Raw genomic sequence first — 20150 nt, 5'->3', positions numbered from 1 at the left:
GGTCTTTGTCACAAGAAATGAGATGTGATGGTCAATGAAATGCTTTAAAAATGCTTTAATGTCCCCATTGTCTTCTCCACACCTCTGCCTCTATTGCTGCTGTAAATATTATCCATGGCCCATGGTCTCTAGCGTTTCTTACTTACAGAGATGGCCTTTGTTTGTGTTTGCTTCACTAAAAAGGAAGAGTTATATAGAAATATAAAAAGTAGTGCAGTGTGGCTCGCCTCAGGAATTACTACCTCTTAGCCCATAGGTGCTTTGTCTGGGACCGGCATGCACGTTCCATTATATTGTTACCAATTTTTATAGAGCAAAAAGCCTTTAAGGAAGGGAAAGGCAAAGTTGTGGCCAGAGCTTCTGTTTTTCTTTACCTCAAAGCTCAGGCTGGAGTCTTCAAAGCCTTTTTAAAATTTCCAGTATTCAATTTTAATTAAAAACCACATTCAATTCTATAATCCCATCTGCAGATTCAAAAGGGAACCTCACATAAGAGGAAATTAACTTATTATTATTAAAAGTACACTGCCTTTCTAACAGATATAATAGAGAAGCTGCTCTCCCCGGGCTCCGTGGCCGTTCCTTACATAAGAATATTAGGAAATTTAATAGATTTTTTTTTCCTGCCTGCAAGTGATAATCAAACTTGCTTCTTAAGGCTGATCTCATTTGACTTGAGTGATAAGGATATTTGCTCAGGAAAAAGATACTCTAGGCTATTGCATTCCGTGGCCAAGACCACAAATGGTCTTGACTTTGTTAGGTTAATATTACTCTATTTTTATTTTATTTAACAGTAAGAACTTTCCTTCAGATTTAGTTATAGGTAAACTTATGGTTCTTGATACCCTTTGTAAATACCAATTCATATAGGGAGGGTCACAAGCTATCTGTTCTTCCTCCAAGGCCTGTAGTTTTCAACCTGCTGGCTCTAATGACTCTTGGGAACATCAACAGGGCATGTTCTTTGGGTCTGGTTCCCCTACATTCTCCCAGAAAATGTACGGCTGCCTTCCCTATCCTGAGAAGGCAGGTTGGGATAGCCCTGCATCTGACTGTGGGCACAAGAGCATCCGTCTATTCTGGGCCTTGATCTAAAACACTTGCCAGTTTCCCATGAGGCAACTGTGATAGGCAGCTGCCCACTGACCCACTTCTCATGAATAGTGTTTCCTAAACTTCCCCAGAGACAACAATGGGACACTCTCTCTGACAATTATGGCTTCTAAAGGCATGAAACAATTTAACTCATAAATGATCATAAAAAACTTTGACCTGAAGAATTAGATTCTCATGCCCTCACTGTTGTCAGCACATAGGGTATGTTTTGGCTTGTCTCAGCAGTAATGCAGTAAAACCCAGTTGTTTTCAGCCGTTACCTCCTGTACCCAATTTCCTGCATTTCAGTGTTTATCGCATTTCATGTTGTGCTCTATAGAAATACTATAAGCTATGTATAACATCTGTATTATACACACACACAAGCATACATGAACAGAATATGTTAGACATGAAATACAGTCCATATTATGTCACACGGGAATTAGTATGTTACATGATATATTCACTCTTATGGAGATCACATGTTACATATGAAACACTCTTCATGTATTCTCTCAATGTATACATTTATATCTTGTTTCCTTGTCAGGCTTAAACTACTTCATTATTTTATTCTACTCCAATTCTTTGCTCTTTTCAGTATCACCTTTACAGTTGTAAGATTTTATTTTATTTTTTGGTAATTTAGATATTTCATTACCTCTGTTCTCCCTACCAGGGTTCCATTAAAAAAAAATCTCCTATAGATATTTAAGTACGTGCGTGTTCACAATGTATGAGTAGTTTTGATAATGTAAGTGTTCAGTTTTGCATGATATTTATCCAAAAATCTCCACGTGGAACTGATTTCACAATGCGGGCTTAGTGATTCCAAACCTGATACAAAGATTCAAAGACCGAAGTGCACAGACCCACCTTTCTACTATTACATCTTGTCACTCACTGTCACAGACCCTGAAGCTGCATCTACAGACTGCACACTGTGATCCTGGGGGATGACGAGTGACATCGACTGGGAAGATCGTGATCCAACTAAACCTTAGGGCAGTGCACCCAGTCTCTCCTCACCCTTTCTTCATTTTCTGTTCTCGCACCTCCCATCTTATGTCTCTCATCTGTAAAGATTTTCATGCCTTAAAGTAAAACTGCTTATGTACTTGGAAAGATGAAGGAGGCCTGAGAAAGTTGGAAGAGTTCGTGGGTGACGCCCAAGGCCCCCAGGTAGACCATGAAATGAGCACTGTTCTCAGCCTGTGTTGCCTGGACTCACAGCAACAGCAATGTCACCTGGAGCAAGTGTTTGTTAAACATGGCTGGCCCTCTCGGAGCTTCTGCGTAGAGGGTCCTGAGCAGGACCTGGAATTTTTCAATTCTAGCTAAGTTTCCAGGTGAAACAATGCTGCTAAGGTGGGCACCACACTTTAAGAACTACTGCTATGTGGTCACCTGGAAGATAAAATATGTATGCATTTTAGACGAGGTATCTGAGGCCCAGAGCAAGGCCGAGGCTTCCCCAATGTGTCCCAGTGATAGTGTAGCTTCCGGGGTAGAGTAGAGGTCAGGTGTTCTGCTCTGGGTCTTCTATGTTCTCCAGGGCTGGTTTTTGATTGCTTAGAGCAAAAGCCTATGGTGACTTATTGGAGGGAGACTAGATTCTTTTCTGCGAACAACTGGCCTCTCTTTTCATGGCTAATGGAAAAAGAAGCCTTGGTTGTCACTACCACTGCCTAAAGTTACCCTGTATACGTGGCCTCTTCACGTGTACATCCAATTAATCACGGGATGTCTGTGTTGACTCCTGACAACTAAGAGATCAACACCAACACAATTTTTCAAACATGGCCTATTAAACTTTGGTTTTTATCATGCCTGTGCTGATTAGATGATTTTTTTTTTTTGACCCCAAGGATTGCCTTCCTCAGATTGCTTATAGGCAAGTTTGAGGTATCTTTTCGTGGTAAATGATTGATGTGGGCGGTCCCTGTCTGCTACGGGGGGAGCTACCTCCGGGCAAGCGGCCCAGGGTGGTATAAGAAAGCAAGTGGAGCCAGTCTTGCTAAGCAGTCATGAACCCTGTGGAATCTCCTTCAGTTTCTGTTTCTGGGTCCCTGCTCCGAGTTCCTGCCCTAATCTCGCTTCATGGTGCATTCGTAAGCTGTAAGGTGAAATAAACTATCCTTCCCATGTTGCTTTTGGTCATGGTATCTATCATGGTGATAAAAAGCAAACTACAACAAGGTCAAAGCAAAGAGCAGAGATGTCAAAGGTGACCATGGGAAAAATAGAAATAATTAGGTTTTAGGTTTCTTTCCATGATGCGTCAGGGACATATTATTTCGATGAATGGGAGTCTTCCATAATGTTGTCTCACCTATATTTTCTTAGAGAATGTTTTACTGTTTGCATCCTCAAGGTAAAGTGATTTTGCTGGTTGACTAATTTTCGTTATGTAAACACAGATGTCATTAAATAGTTTTCATAAGGATGTGAATATGGGCCAGATTTGGGCACAGGTTTATAATCACAGCACTTGGAAAGAAGAGGCCAGATGGCTGAGCTCCATGTTAGCCGTGGCTACAAAGTGAAACCTTATCTCTTAAAAAGAAGGTCCATAGACGTGTGTCAGTGGTCTTACCCTTGCCTACTACTAATAAGGCCCCAAGTTCTAGCCGCCTTCCTCAGAATAGAACGTGGTGGTGAACTTGCTGAGTCTGGTTTACCAAAAAGGCTAAGAGCTGTGCTTTTGTAGGGTTTGAGTATTGATTTAGTCTTGGCATCGCCTTATTGAGATACACATCATGGCAACTGCACTGGCATAGAATAAGACGAAGATAACTATCTCCTACTAATGGTGTATCAGAGCCGAGGCAGAAAGAATTAGCACCCGATGATTAAGGAAATCAAAGTAAGAATTCTTTCCTAAGACCCTAAATCTACGAGAGTCGCATTCAAAGCAACTCAATAAACCTTGATTAATGACCTTTGATACCCAAGCATGCCCTTTTCAAATAAGTTTTGGATCCTCATTGAGAATCAAGTGCCAGTGTCTGACTAATTCATGGATGAACAATAAATCTTTATTTTAGGAGACATGGTTGGACGGTGAAGGCAGAAACTAAAATTTGACTGTGCTAGAATGTCCTTCCATCTCATGGAGGCCGCTATGTTTAACCAGGAGGCGACCCGCCCTTTTCACACGGGGATTATGCTAGTCTTTCCATCCTGTGTGGTGGAGTCTCGGCCATGCTCCTGACTCTGATGATTGCCTTCTGTTTTCCAGCGTCTCGTGGAGGCTGCAGAGGAAGCACACCTGAAACATGAATTTGACGCCGACTTGCAGGTAACCGAATATAGTTTGAGTTAAACTCTTGATGTGTTTCAGTAACTTGGGAGAAATGCTTTGAGAGGGTAGTGCTAGGTTGGCATGGATGTGTCTCTGTCATGTTGGATGAGGGGAGCAGTCCGCACTTTGATTCTCCCAATGGCAGTGGTAGTGGATGATGTCACCGGCTTACACCTGTGTACTGGATTTCGGTGAATTTTCTTGATATGGGCGAAGAGTTATATCAGTAAGCCGACACTAAGTCGTGAGGGTTCTCAGTAGCGAAATGATAAAATGGTAGATATCCAAAATCCTATTTTTTGGACTGTATGTTGAAATATGAGTGACTGGAAGCAAGGTTGTGATTGTTAAAAGCAAGAATCTTGTGCTTAAATATTGAGTCATTCTCCTACTTAGGAAATAAATTTATTGTAGCAGAACTTATAATCATGGCAGACTAAAAAAAAATATTAGCAAATGTAGCAAAAGACAGCAAATGAACAGGAACACCTGTTGGGTCCCTCTTGAAGACCCTTATCTGAACTGATTCTTTGTGTCTTCACTTTACTTCAAAAACAAAAGCAAAATGAACCAGGAGGAGCTAATCCTGAATTTTAGGTCTGTTCTTTGTGGAAACAAACCTCCTTTTGTGGTTTGTTTTCACAACTAGGAAATAGTGTTTATTTTGCAGTGTTTTCATTTATATAGAAAAAATAAAGAGAAACACAAATCTTTTTAGTTAATTAATTTGTTTGTTTACATTCCAAATGCTTCTCCCCTTCCCTCACCAAGTACCTCCCACTCACTCTCCCCTTCTCTGAGAGGGTGGAAAACCCCCTGGGTATCCCCCACCCTGGCCATCAAGTCTCTGCCAGATCAGGCACATCCCTTTCCACTGAGGCCAGACAGGGCAGCCATGAATACTGAGCTTCCCGTCTGCTACTTCTGTGCTGGGAGGCCTTGTTCTAGCCCATGCATGGCCTTTGGTTGGTAGCTCAGATTCTGAGATGTTCCAGGGGTCCAGGTTTGTTGACTCTGTTGGTCTTCCCGTGAGGTTCCCATCTACTTCGTGGCCTTAAATCCTTCCCCCAACTCTTTCATAACTGTCCCTGACCAGCGTCTAACGTTTGGCTGTGGGAATCCACCTCTGTTTCTGTTAGCTGCTGGTTAGAGCCTCTCAGAGGACCGTTGTGCTAGGTCCGTGTCTGCAAGCATAACAGAGTCATGTCATCGATTGGTGCTCGCTCATGGGGTGGTTCTGAGTTGGCCGGCGATGGGTTGGCCTTTTCTTCAGTCTCTGCTCCATCCCTACATTTCTTTTAGACAGGACAACTTTTGGGTCGGAAGTTTTGTAGATGGGTTGGTGTCTCTATTCTTCTACTGGGGTCCTGCCTGGCTACAGGAGGTGGCCTTTCCAGGTTCCATGTCCCTAGGGTTAGGCATCTCAGCTAAGGTCAGGGTGAAGAGAGTTCCAGTCCCCATGGGGAGTGACTATAGGGAAAGGACATTTGGTAGAGTAGTGAGGTATTCACGGTGAGCAGACAAAGGTAGACTACGGGGCAAACAGTTCCCTATAGTCTTTATCTTGTCCCGTTTCTTCTTGTCCCATCTTTGAAGATTGCAACTGGTGGGGTTCAGACTCTAGAGTCATTGAGCTGTTAGGAGAAATTTAAAGACTGGAAGGGTCAGCAAAAACATCAAGGGCATGAGCTGGGCATCACTATTCGGGATAGCATGAAACACAAAGGCAGGCAGAAACGTAGACAAGTGTAGGGAACTCCAGGGTTAGTGTGGAGAAGTGGTTGGAACAATTGCCAACATTGGGAAAACACTGGAAGCTGGCAGTTTTCTGAGCAAAATTGCAAGAGAAAGGGCAGAGTCCAGTAGGAAGGGGCGAGTTTGCAAGAGAGTAAAAACGGTTGGAAATCAAAGCCATTTGTGGAAATCTGGTGTGTCAGTCTCTGATATTTACAGTCAGTTTTATTCTGAAATCTGTTCTCAAGGAAGCATAGGTCGGCAGGCAGAGGGGAGAGGTCTGCCTGATTGCTCACAGAGATCACATATTCTTCAAGAGGGGAAAATGCTTGCCTGGGGCATTTGTTAAGATGGTAAGGGATGCTCTTTTGTAGTATGCTTGAAGCTAGTGTTACCTTCCCAGACTGTGTTGGTTTCCTATTACAGCTGTAGGATAAAATCCTGGTGAGGCACACCGACTCTCCTTGTCACAGGCAGTGCTGTGAACCCAAACGAAGCATCGAAATCTCGTGAGAGACTAACCAAGCAGACAGCAAGAATACTAGCCTCTAGCTTCTGTCCTCTGCGAAGTTCTGTATGCTCTCGTCCTTCATCCCTTCTTTATGTGAACAGCAAAACTAGCAGAGGGCCCCACTGTCACCCCAGTGTGAGAAGGTGTTGCAGTCATCTCTCGGTATTATGGGATGTCGTCCACTGCTCACACCTCAGACCTTACTGAAATCTCAGGGTCAGAATGAACACTGTGCTCTTTGCTGGAAACCTGTAAAAAAAAGAGGCCTTTGATAACATGGATGTGCATCAGAGCCTCTGTCCCTCTTCAGATGAAGGCTTCAAAGCTGCTGAAACTCTGATGCTATTAAGTGCAAGTCTGTTAATGACAGGGGTGTCAGCCCGTGGCTATTACGAGGTGGCAGGCCTGAGCATGGGCTTGGAAGTTTATTGCTCTGATGGTCCATTAGAGCTGATCAATTGTTAATCTGGGTGTTGCTGACCTCCCTGTGACCCTGCCAGAGGATTGTTGGATTGTTTTATATAAAATATATATAAAAGGGACCTCAGATGCCATCTGCTCACCGTGTAGTAAGACCAGGAAGGACCCTGTGCTGTTACTGCCGAGAGGAGTCTGTTTTCAGATAGGAAAATGTAACTAGTAGTTTTGTGACATTCCCTAATCTACAGTTTCACATTTCAGAGATCTTAGCTTCCGTAGTCCCCTAAGACAAAAGAGGGTATACGTAAGCCCCGGACTCACTTTAGGTAGCAGCTTTGTATCTTTGTCTCATTCTAAACTGTAAAAGTGAAAAGTTTGTTCTTTGCAGGTCGAATCAGTAAGAAATAACCCCTTCCAAATTATGTCTTCATTACCAGAGTTTTGTTTGCCTTTTAAATCTTCTCACGGCTTCTCCTGAGGTTTAACCGTTCCCCTCTGGGCTGTGACCTTGGCATCTTTGGACCCTCTCAAAGGATCCTAAGTGTGGTACTGTATTGTTAGCACTTAAAAATTATATTGAGGCATGAGGTGAAATGCAGCTTTGATGTGTGTGTGTGAACAATCCAAAGTGCACAGATCTCTAAGGAAGGTAGATCTGCCTGGCCTTAGTGGACTGGGTAACTTACAGACATGTTTGGCCTTGGGCTTCTTCCTATTTATGGTTACCTATGGATTCTAGATTGCTCTTCTCTTGGTTTCATTTCTATTTCCCCCAAATCTCCATTAGGGAAACTTTTTGGGAATAACTGATATGCAGTGCTATTTGAAAATGACACCTCCCATTTACAAAAATTTATGTTGTGCATTAATGTAAGATTTTGTCAAAAGATTGATAATCATGGTGAAAACAAAGGTTTCCACAAAACAAATTGCATGTTAACGATGACATATATTTTACTATGATAATTCTCATAATTTTGATGACAAAAACTCTTACTCATGGAGGAGGGGTATGGGGCCATAGCCTCAACCACCCAACCTCCTTGTACATGGGTAACTTCCTAGAAAGTTGATAACATACCTAATAAACTTAGAATGTCTCCTCCTCCTCTTTCCCTCCATCCTTCCTTCTCTCTCTCTCTCTCTCTCTCTCTCTCTCTCTCTCTCTCTATCTCTATCTCTCTCTCTCCCATTCTTTTGGAAGTTTTTCCATTGGCAGTGAAGGAGAAGGAAAAAAAAGCCTTTTGACAGTTTACTTAAAAACCTGCTTATCTTTGAACCACAAACATATTTTCTCCGAAAGCTGTCTCACATAAGTGCCAATTGCACAGAACTGATGCATGGAGGAGAAAAAAAAAATGTGATTTTGAATTGTGAATCTAAGCGTTTTTCTCTTGCAAAGTTTTCTTTGTTGTTTTGTAAGCAAGAAGGGGGAAATGCCCAGTGTCATTCAGAGGGCTCACAGGTGTGAGGAAGGCAAGACACTAGGCTGGGGTGCAGTAGAATGTCCTCAGTGTTCTCCTTTGCTCCTCACCCTACCCAAGTACCTGTCTTGCAAACACAGTGGCCTGCTTTCAAAATGGAGGCCAAGGGGCTGTGGTAGCAAGAAATACTTGAGGTAGGATGGCTATGCGTTGTACCTGGATCACTTCCCCAACTTGTTCACTGCTGCTGTTCCTGTGGGAACTTTGGGTGAGGCAGGAGCGAGGGCAGCAGGGGAGCCTAGCGGTTACTTTAGAAATGCTACCACCAACTGCAGAGGACAGAGAAAAACATGAAAGGACTTTGCCACAGCTCCTGTAGGATGTCCCTGCTAGGCCTTGAGGTTCCTGCCCTGGGTAGAACAGTGGATCATAGAGGAGAGTAGAGGAAAGATTCAGGAGCGGTGTACTCAGAACAGAGAAATTAGCTGGTCACTTGCCCACTTGAGTTCAGTCTTCCCTATTTGGACAGGACTATGTACAACCCCATGCTGGGGTATGCATGCTGGTGAGATGGGGGTATAGCTAGAGGAACGAGGAGGTCCCAAGGCCAGAAAGAAATGGCATTTTCATAGAAGCAGCCAGCTGGCTTTTGTGCAGAACATGAGATAACAGGGTACACATCTATAGAAGGCTTAGAAAAATGAAGGAATTTTCCCACTCTGTATGAAAATCAACCCATTCTTTCCTTATCAAACCTATCATTATCTTTCCCCTCCCCACTTTGATTAGTTTGGAGAGGGTTATGGGTAGGTCATTTTTCGGGGATTATACATTTGACATTTCAAGGTTGGCACCCACCAGTGTCATTCATCCATAGAAGTGGTATGCAATAGTTTCCAAGGGATCTTTAAGTGTAAGCGGTTTGCTATAACTGTCATCTCTAAGTTGTTTCCCATGTCCACTATACAAACACACAGACACACAGACACACAGACATACACACAGACACACACACACAGACACACACACAGACACACACACAGACACACACACATAGACACACACAGACACACACAGACACACACAGAGACACACAGACACACAGACACACACACAGACACACACACAGACACACACACATAGACACACAGACACACATAGACACACACACAGACACATGCCCAGACACACACACACACACACACACACACACACACACACACACACACACACTTGATTCTATGCCTTATCACTTACAGCAAGGCCAGTGTCATAACACTGAGCTTTGTGCTATTAGTTGGCAGTCACGTGTTTGCTCACGTCTCCAGCCGCTGGTTATCTGTGAATGAAAGAAGCATCAGTTTTTGGAACTTCAGCTTGTTCAAATGGAGACGTCTTGAGCTAGGAACTGGTGAGTTCGATGGTCCCAGTTCCAGCTGGTCAGTGACATACTTGAGGGTTTGCACCTGTGGATTCTTTGCCTTTGTAAAGGTTATGGTTATAAAATCCAGTTGATCTATCTCAATGTTCATCCCTCTCACAGAGGCTAACAACTATCCAACCTTAACTCTCCAGTGGCTGCCTCTGTATCACCATGCTATGGGGCATGGCCATAAGCTAGACCGACAGTCACTATCCTCATTCTGAAGGAACTCTGCACCTTGTGAGAAAGACAAATGCTAAGACACGACATCGTAAACAATTGTTAGATTTTAATCATGGCACGCGGCAGCACAGAACTTGAAGATATTATGATGGTGCAAGGCAAGGCAAGCTCCTCTAGTGTTAGGGCAGTTTGGAACTAGTCTCCAGAGGAGATGAGTTTGTACTAGATGAAGATTGTAGGTTTAACTGTCTTGGTGTTTCTATTGCTGTAAAGAGACACCACGGCCAAGGCAACTCTTATAAATGCAAACGTTTAACTGGGGCTGGCTTACAGTTTTGGAGGCTCAGTCCATTTTCATCGTGATGGGAATCATGGCAGCATCCAGGCAGGCATACATGGTGCTGGAGGAGGTGGGAGATCTATATCTTGATCCACAGGCAGCAGAGTGGGACTGTGAACCACACTGGACATAGCTTAAACATGCGAGACCTCCAAGCCTGCCTCCACAGTGACATGACAGACTTCCACCCACGAGTCCACACCTATGCCAATAAGCCCATACCTCCTACTAGTACCATTCCCTATGGGTCAGGCATTCAAACGCATGAGTCTATGACGGCTGTATCTATCCAAACTACCACAAGCCCCACCATAATTAGAAGAAATCCCCCTAAACACAATCACTAACACTTGTATCTCCATTAGTGGAAGCCAGATTTACTTTATCTCTGTCCTAGAAAATAATCTTTTCCACCTTTGGATTCCTTTTTAAGAAACAATTATAGGAAACAACTATGTTGGATTGAGTCTCTACCCAAGGCTCAAATAGAGCGGGCCAAACGAAAATGGAGTGACACAGGCTAAATGCCACACAGTTCAAGTGAAGCTTTAAGGAAGCAGATATCCCCAAAAGCAGAGCAGTTTATCGCTGAAGAAAGGCTATTCCAGTCTATTCGTGTGAGCATAATAAACCCCAGCCTTTTTCCTCTGTATAGAGAGGCAACCTGGCTCCTACCTTACAAAGCCCAGCCCCTGACCAATTGGAGCTCCAGTCCTACTTTGCAGAATGGCGGATGCCTGGATTCCCAAATTGCAACTAAAAGGCTGATGTCTGATAATGAAATAACAAAATATATTCTCCTGTTGCCGTTTGACAACTGTAGTACTAAGACTTCTCTTTTTCTCCTTAACATGCGTATTGCTTCCTGTCCTTTGACTCTTTCTTCACACGGGTATTTAATTGTTGCTTGGGATATACGCAAAACTCAGTCTGCATCGAGTCCTGCTCTAGGTTAAGGGGTGTTTACAGACTAAGAGGCAGCCCTTCTTCTCCAGGAAAGCCCTGACTAATAATGAGACATTTTGATGAGTGGCCAGTGTAATGTGGGCAGGAGCTGTCCAGCCAACATACAATGTGATCTCAGGGAGGGAGGTTTGTTTTTCTTTGAATGTTTTCATTCATTTATTCCTCCACCCCCAACCCCCACACCATGGCTCAGTAGGTCCCTGGTACATTCCAGACTTTGTGCTAAGCTTAGATGATAGAAGGATCCTGGTGTAACTGGCGATGAAGAGTCAGGATTTTGGCCTTTACTGACAGCAAGTTACATAAGCTATGGACAACTGGACACATGCTATTTTAAAAACCTGTGTGTGTGTGTGTGTGTGTGTGTGTGTGTGTGTGTGTGATATGTGCATGTGTACAAATGTGTGTGAATATGTGTGATGGCCGGTATGTGAGCCACAGAGTGCATGAGATCAGGGAACAAGTTCAGGTGTTGTTTCCCTCCTTCCACCTTGTTGAGGCAGGGGCTGCTTTTTGTTGGCCTCTACTTTGTGCTCCAGGCTATCTCTGGTGAGCTTCTGGGCCTCTCCTGTCTCTGCCTTTCATCTTGAAGCAAGTGTATTGTGATTACTCATTACCGTGCCCAGTTTTATGTGAGATCTTTGTATCTAAACCTCACATCACCCGAGATCTTTGTATCCAAACCTCACATCCTCGCCACAGTGTAACAAGTGCCAAATCCTCAGAATCATCCCCACAGCTCAGAACACTGCTTTGGGTCCTGTAAAGTCTGGATGCAGAGCATGGAAAAGGTTGTAAGACCTGGCGAGGTAGACTTGATCAGGGGAGTTTCCTGTCTCCCTTACATTCATTTTCCTTCTATCTCCCCAGGAAACCACTGTTCCAATTTGCAACATCATAGACCGATTTTGTGTGTTCTCAAGCTTTATAAAAAGTGAAAAATGACGTAGTTTGGAGGTCTAGTTTTGTTCCTTGAACACAAAGCCTGCGATTTACCCACAGTGCAGCTTCAAGTTCTTCTTCTTTCCTAAATGGAACGCCCGCTAAATGGAGCCGCTGCTGCATTTCCTGTCTCCATTTTCATGGATTTGACTTCATCGTTTTTTAGTTTGAAATGTTTCCTAATGAAAGTCTCCTTTGGCCCTCGGGAATGATGTGTTCAGGTATGAGTGTAGATTAGCCTGTCTCTTCTTCAGTGCAGATAGACTCTTGATGAATTTGGAAGCTCTCATTGCACATTCCCGTGTTTTCTCAGTGAATCGAGTCTTGTGCCATTATGAAGTGTTCTTATTTGCCTAAGTGCTCTGGGTTAATGGCTGGGGCATTTCAGCATTCTACCCTTTTCTGTACTGTAACCTACGTGTTAGAGTTCATATGGAGGGATGTCGAACTCATGGAGCTGAGTCTCACTCTTGGTTGTTTTTTATTTTTGGTGTTGTTTGTTTTTTTGTTGGTTTGGTTTTTGAGACAGAGTTTCTCTGTGTGGTTTTGGGTGTCCTAGAACTCCCTCTGTAGGCCAAGCTGGCCTTAAATCCACAGAGATCCACCTGCCTCCCCCAGTGCCAGGATTAAAGGTGTGAATCACAGCCACCCTGTTGGAGTCTTAATCTTTCATTCTGAAAAACCTTCCGGTTATAGTCAGAGAGTTTAGTTCACTTACACTTAGTAGAATATTTGATGCAATTGTATTTGTTCCCTCTGTTTTTGTTTTTCTCTCCTACTTTTTTTCTTGGTTTCCTTGAATATATTTTAGGGTACCATTCAATTTATCTTTGTGGTTTTAATCTCCCTTCACAAACATTCAGTTGATGCCTTAGGGATTACAGATCACCCCTTGAGTGCACAGTGTGTCTAGAGTTAATTTGGAATGCTAAGCACCACTTCCCCTAAAAGGAAAACCTCTATAATGAGATAATCTCACCTACCACTATTCACTGTGGACTCACCAATGTATTTTGTTTCCATGAGTTATGAGCCAATAAGAGAATATTGGTTTTGACTTGTGTTTGCTTTACTTTGCTTTATTGATTGGTTGAGACAGAATTGTGCCATGTATCCTAGGTTGACCTGGAACTCCTGAGTCTCCTGTCTTCCTCGTTCTAAGTGCTGGGATTATAGGTGTTTGCCACTGCACTCAACCCTATGGGGATGGGTTTGTTCTTTTCAAACTGCTGTCTGCTGAAGAACTTAGTATAAGGAGCAAAGACAGGAATCCATTTTAACATCACCCCACTTACCTTCTATCCCTGGCATTTCTCAGTTCCTCCCCTGCACCTTTGTTTGCAGTTATCATAACTTGAAAAAAAAATGTCGCTGTTAATGTTGTTCAGTGTAGGTCTGCCAGTGAGAACTTAAACTTTGCTTATCTAAAAAGATCTTCATTTCGCCTTCATGTTTGAAGGATGGCTTTAATGGATGTAAGCTAAATTGACCGCTTCATTTCTCTTTGAACTCTTTCAACTACCATCCCATCTCCTGTGAGTGATAGTGGTGCTGATGAGACTCTGGCTAGCACCCGTGTCCTGTTCCTTTATGTACACTGAGCGTCTATAGCCTGTTCCCCAGCATACACTGGGGCAGAATCTGCTACTGCATTTAATTTTCAGTGCACACAGAGCACAGTGAGTTCAGCTCTCAGTCATGCATTTCCTGTACCTGTAGTTCTCAGCTGTCTGCTAGGACTCTTGATACTCTCCACAGTTAGAGAGTGAGTCTTGACCTATGCTTCTTTAGAATTTTACCAGGCCCTTCTCTTCCTCTTTCCTTCTAGAATGTAAGAGAAATCGTTTGAAACTATCCTCAGGATTTTTGAAACTCTCCTCAGGATTTTTTTGAGATTGTCTCTAACCTACAGAGGCTCCATGTTTGTTAACTCATCTGTCCTCTCTGTTGTGCATCTAACTTGCCCCAGGAGAATTTCGTTCCACTTTTCATTCCAAGAGTTTCGTTAAATCGTTTCTTTGTTTGTTTCATTTCCATTTCTTTATTGAAATTCCCCATCCCTGTGCTCAGCGTGTCAATATTTTCCTTTAATCTGGACATATCTTCTATAGACACTTTAAATCCCTTCAGTGCTACCTCCACTGTCTGGACCAGTTACTTTGAGTGATTATTTCTTTTCATTCACACCCCCCCCCTGCACTTACACATCTAGTGTTTTTGTTACTTTGTAGACGTTGTGATAACTTTATTGTTTGGTTTTTATGTATTTCCACATTGTAACTTAGGGTAATTTCTTTCATGTAGTATGTGTCCCCCCCCCAAAACAAATTGCATTGAAGCAATTAAATTTGTAGTAGGAGAGCTGTTAAAGAAATGAGGCGAAAAGGGTAAGCCCTGCACAGCAGGGTAAGCCTCCCATGATGAGTCTTCTATATGCGACATGGCCACATAACCAGTAAGAGCATACAGATGCCTTCATTCCAAACCAGTTGTGAAGACTGTCTTCCGTTTAAAGAAAGACAAAATGTATTTTGGTTGCAGAGTCTTGAGATGTAAGCATCGTGCATCGAAAGCTTATGTCCACACAAAGTGCAGCTTTCATGCAATGGTCTCTGGCCTCTGTTGGTTTGAAGTGACATTTGATTTTGCTATCAGGAGGGAAAGGGGAAGGACTTGTTTGTCCTTTCCAGATTTTCCCTTGATTTAAATGTGTGTACCGGTCCCCTGTGAGTGACCGACCCTCTTACATCCTTCTTTGTTACGTATTGATTCATAGACATCAGCCCTTCTCTTGCCGAAGCATGAAGAATGAACAGCCAGCAAACATCACTGCTTATTTCTTTTCTGTTACGGCATTCTTTGATGTATCTCGATCCTTCATGCTTTTGTCCCCGGACAGCTGTGGTTATGTCTAAGCTGTCGCTATGGAAAGCATTGTCCCTATTATGAAGTCCGTTGCTTCTTTTGCAATCCTTCATCCCGTCCTTTAGCCACCTTGACCCTGGGATAGTTATTTTAAACAAATATCCGTTTAAGACATTCTTAAGTATATTTGAAGCAGATGAACATCACCAGTCTAAAAGTTTATTAAAAGTTGGAATAAGCAAGTGCTTTTAAGTTTCAACTGTATTTTTATTTCTGTGGTGTTGATTATCATGTTTTAGATATCAGCCAGTCCAGGAAGGGTTTGTTTCAGGATGGGGACTTTCGCTGATCATGTGAGCAAAAATAGACTGTGGTTCTGCTAAATGACAAGTCCGACTCTCATAGCTTGTTTCCAGGAACTTCTGTGTCTTTCATTAGGAAGGCTGACAGCAGACCCCAGACACTGCCCTAGTATTTATCGTTCAGCAGAAAACCCTTTGGCTCTGGCGTGAGTGCCCTCCAGTTGCTGATTTATGGTCTACAGATTTGACCAACAGCTCTTGAATTTTCCAAGTAAAATTTTTAAAAATACATATTTATTCTGATTATTATTGTGTGTTTGGGAGTGTGAGGGTGGGCCCTGTCACAGCATGTGGGTCTAAGTCAGAGGATGAATTGCAAGAGTCAATTTTCTCTTTCTACTGTTGATTCTCGGGGTCCAACTCAGGGGGTCAAGTTTGTACAGAAAACGCTTTTACTCTCTGAGCCATCCCCTCTGCCCTAAAGTAAATCTTGATTCGGGTACTAATCCAGAAAGTAGACAATTTGGAATAAAATGTCCAACTCGAGCAGAGTCTGTGGATAAGGCAAGCACTTTCTACATAGCTCGGCTAACTCATACCTATTCCCACGTTGTCTATAATACAGCTACCATCATATACATGCTTGGAGTATGAGAGATAGCCTTGCCTTGCTCAATTTAAAATTTCTGTCATGACTAACACTATTAGAATACTTTTCTTTATTGACTGATACTAACAGAGTACAGCAGTGGTGCTAGGAACGATGGAAAACAGGAGCAGAAACATCAAATATAGGCAGTACACAGGGAGAAATGGCTGATCGACAGGACCCAGGTTGTGTGAGATCAATGGGAGGGGCCAGAATAGCATCCCACTCTGACTCCAAGGATTAATAAACCATGTCGGTTCATAGATCCAATGTTATAACATGACCTTAATTTGCACTTGACGAACCTTACAAGGTAATACATTTACGATGACATTTGCCATGGAATATGTGAAAGAGCTATCAAATGGTTTGCAAAGACTTTTCTAGAATTGTGTGTCCCTCTTCATCCCACGGAGGCACCTACCTGTCTCCTCCAGCAAAACATAAGCTCAATTAGAGTAGGCCCCTGCAGACTAAGCAAATGCCCACGCGTGCAACCTTCAGTTACTACCCACAATGCAATGCAGCCGCTGTGAGCCAAGTCTGACTGCAAACTGTTAGTCGTTTATGAAGTTGCGATCTTTCTCCGTCAGAGAACGTGGCTTCTTTCTTGAAATGAATACCTTTTATCAGAGGCTCTAAGGTTCAAATGTTTTCTGCTCTTGTCTATTAGCAGCATCTGCCTAACGAAGCCGTTGCCCTTCGCTGTTACCTGTGAAAAACATATGAATGTTATTCATTTCCCTCATGAAAATGTAATACGTGGTTACAAATCTGTGACTGCGGTTATGAGCTATAACGAATCTGTAGGTGATGGGCGTTACAGTGCATGAGCACTTGGCGGGTTACCGTGATGAAGAAATGTGTGCTTCTAGAGAGAACACTGGAAAGGAAAATAATTGCAGGGTATATGTGCTCTGCAGCCCAGAGTTCTGATGCCAGGCAGGGTCTCACCAAGGTACTTGACCACGCAGATATGTAGCCTGTGGTCTGCAGTTTCTGCCACTGTGTCCTTAGAGGGAGGCAGCCAGTCTTAATGATTGGATGTTCCACAGGTAAACACGTGTGTTTTCAGTCCTGTCTTTACCTTAGTGTTACTTCCAGCCTGAATATCTCCTGACAGCTCCTCTCAGGGCTTCCGGGCATCACACCACAGGAAGTCCTCTGACAGTTTTTCTTATCTATGGCAAAATAAAACAACAATGTTGGGGATAGGTAGAATATAGGGCCTTTTAAATGCTGTAGCTATTAATGAAAGAGGAAAACAATTATTTTGTGACTTGGGGTCTTTGTATTATCAGCCATTATCAGAATTAGTATATAAGGTTGTAGCGTGTGTGTGTGTGTGTGTGTGTGTGTGTGTGTGTGTGTGTGTGTGTGTAGAAAAAAGATAGCAGTAGTTTTTCTTAAAGGTATATGTTTATTCTGTTAGGAATTCTAGTAACTTCTTTAGACACAGCATTGTGCTCGAGGGATCCAGTGTTTGATAATATGCTCTTTTCTGCGTTATTTTTTCCATCCCATAACTACATACAAGCTTTCAAAAGGAAAGAACTTTAGGGAAAAAATTACTTGATTAGATCATACACAGATCCTTATAAATACTTTTATTTTAGAACTAATAATTCTTATGTGTAACATAAAAATATTTGGCGTAATTTTAAGAACTTTACTGTGTAGCTAAATGGTGTGTTTGACGGAAACCTTAATTTTCTGTATGGCTAAAGACATTCAAAATCAAATTAACCTTTGTTCCGACTTGCTTGAAAATGATTAGGTCATGAATATCAATGTGTTCACAACCGTCCACCCTCTGCAAAGTTTCAGGTGGCTGAGAATATCCAATCACCATGACATTTTTATTTTCTTCTATTGTTGTAGAATTTAAAGTCCTTTGTCATCTCATCCAGTGGAGAGCAGGGACAGTTGGGAGGGCTTGGAAGTCAAGAAGCAGTAATTTCTGAAACAGAGGTCAAGAGGAGTAAGGGTTTGAGAACAGCTTGTTAAAATGCTTCTCAGCTATGAGGAAACAAAAGAGGAAGCTTCCCATGTGCTGTATGCCAGTCCACATGGTGGATGAGTAGACAATTTTAGTTGGGAATTTGATTTAGCACAGAAATTTCTGGCTCATTTCTCTCCCGACAATGAGGGCCGGACTCACGTCTCTGCCCCAGGAACTCCAGGTATCTCCATCTCTGTGAGTAGGACCACAGTTCTGTCCTTGTGAGGCGTAAGGCTTTGTGAAGTGTTTGCGGCAGCACAGCATCCCAGGGTGGTGATCAGCACCCTAGAGCGATGGCCACAGCTATTGTGATTTTGACTACTCCATGCAAAGATTGCCCTGTCTACTAGGTGGGGACCACATCTGCTCTGGGCATCATCACCAGGACCTAGGCATATGGTTGGTCCACAAAACCATCAGAAGAAGGATGGAATGCTTGAAGGAAAGGTGCGGGATGACTTTGAGTTAGATGCTGACTAGGAAAAGAGTCGAAGACATTCATCGTTCACCGGGGAGAAAGACGCTAATACTGGAGCAAAGCTGGCTGTGATTTCCATAACATGGGTGTGGTCCAGGCTTAGAACCTGAGCCCCATTTAAGCCCACTGAAACCCTGGTGGGCCACATGATTTGGTCCTTATAGTCAGGGGAAGGCTGTGGGCCCTCCTGGGTATATGGGAGGATACAGAGGGAAAGACCCGAGCAGTGTGCTGCAAGCAGCCATCTTGTTTGGGAGCAGAAGACAAGCAGGCTCTTTAGGCTTGTTCCAGTGTTTTAAATAAGACTGACTGACTGACTGACTGACTGACTGACTGACTTCCCTCCCTCCCTCCTTCCCTCCCTCTGTCTCCCAAGCGCTGGAAATGCAGGCATGCCTGGGCAAACATGCACAGTTTTGAGGATTGAACCTAGGGCCCTGCCAGCAGAGCCACCCGCCAGCCGCTGTGTAGATTTTACTGCTAAAGATGTTTTCCTACTGTGTATTGGTGTTTTGCCTATATGTGCATCTTCGCATCGTGTGCATGAAGTATTGGTAGAGGCCGGAAGAGAGTTTCAGATACCCTGGAACTATAGCTACCAGCAGTTAGCTGCTTTGTGGGTGCTGGGAATAGAACCTGGGTCCTCTGGAAGGGCAGCTGTTGCTGTTAACTGTTGGGCCATCTCTCCAGCCCCAAGGGTCCTTACTATATATCAGGGAAAACTATTCCATCCAGAGAAGTCACCTAAGACACATTTGATATTCCTTTGCCAGGTTCATTAATGCCTTTAAGAGAAAATTTTCTTGGAGCCTCCTAGAGTATTTTGTCTTCATTATTAAATACTAGTCATTGATTATATTCTACCCTTGCAAAAGTTTCAGGGACTTTTTGAATTACGAGTGACATTTAGCTGTAGGGCAGGTGGTCTGGGAACACACTCTCTTGTTAAAAATTTCAGGATTTCTTCCACACTCTTAAAATCATCTTAGCAGACACTGATGTCTGGGGCCTGGGGCTTTATTCTTCCTGTCTTCAAAGGCAACATTAACTGTCAGCTTAAAATCAGAAACTGTCTCCTTGACTGGACTCTTCCTATGAGACTTTCCCAACCTTACAAGCCCTAACCCTGACGGTGCTTTGACCTTGAATCCCGGCCATATCCCCAGCAGGACCACATCCAGCTTCCAGAGAGGACTCCGCTTCTCACTAGGACATCTATAGTTCAGATTGCCAGGTGAGTGGCATTTACGAGGCTTGGGAATTTCATACTTAATGCTGAATGGGAGACTAGGTAGTTTGATGGCCACTCCATTATGAAGGATGAAACTCCTACCTACAAAACTAAGTAAGTTTCCGAATCACCCAGGAGGGAGTAGCAGACCACAGCTGGGAATTCCCTAAGTTTTTCTTTGATTTCTAATCCCAAGAAAAGTAATTGACCATGGCCTTTCAGGAAGCAGCCTCTCCTTATGAATATCTACTTACAAGATCAGCCTTTGTCTGAGA

General features: G+C 43.2%; 1 protein-coding gene across 1 annotated transcript in view; it reads left to right on the top strand.

Annotated features, from left to right (window-relative positions):
• Window positions 1-20150, top strand: part of Cacna2d3 (calcium voltage-gated channel auxiliary subunit alpha2delta 3) — an 804703-nt gene that overhangs the window by 245270 nt on the left and 539283 nt on the right. The window contains exon 4 of the mRNA XM_032919383.1: window positions 4343-4402. Coding sequence (XP_032775274.1) covers window positions 4343-4402 — 60 coding nt within the window. The remainder of the gene's footprint in view (window positions 1-4342; window positions 4403-20150) is intronic.

Source organism: Rattus rattus, chromosome 13 (assembly GCF_011064425.1).
Source record: "Rattus rattus isolate New Zealand chromosome 13, Rrattus_CSIRO_v1, whole genome shotgun sequence".
Taxonomy (NCBI): domain Eukaryota; kingdom Metazoa; phylum Chordata; class Mammalia; order Rodentia; family Muridae; genus Rattus; species Rattus rattus.
The sequence above is the reverse complement of the archived record's forward strand: the minus strand, read 5'-3'. Positions and strand labels throughout refer to the sequence as shown.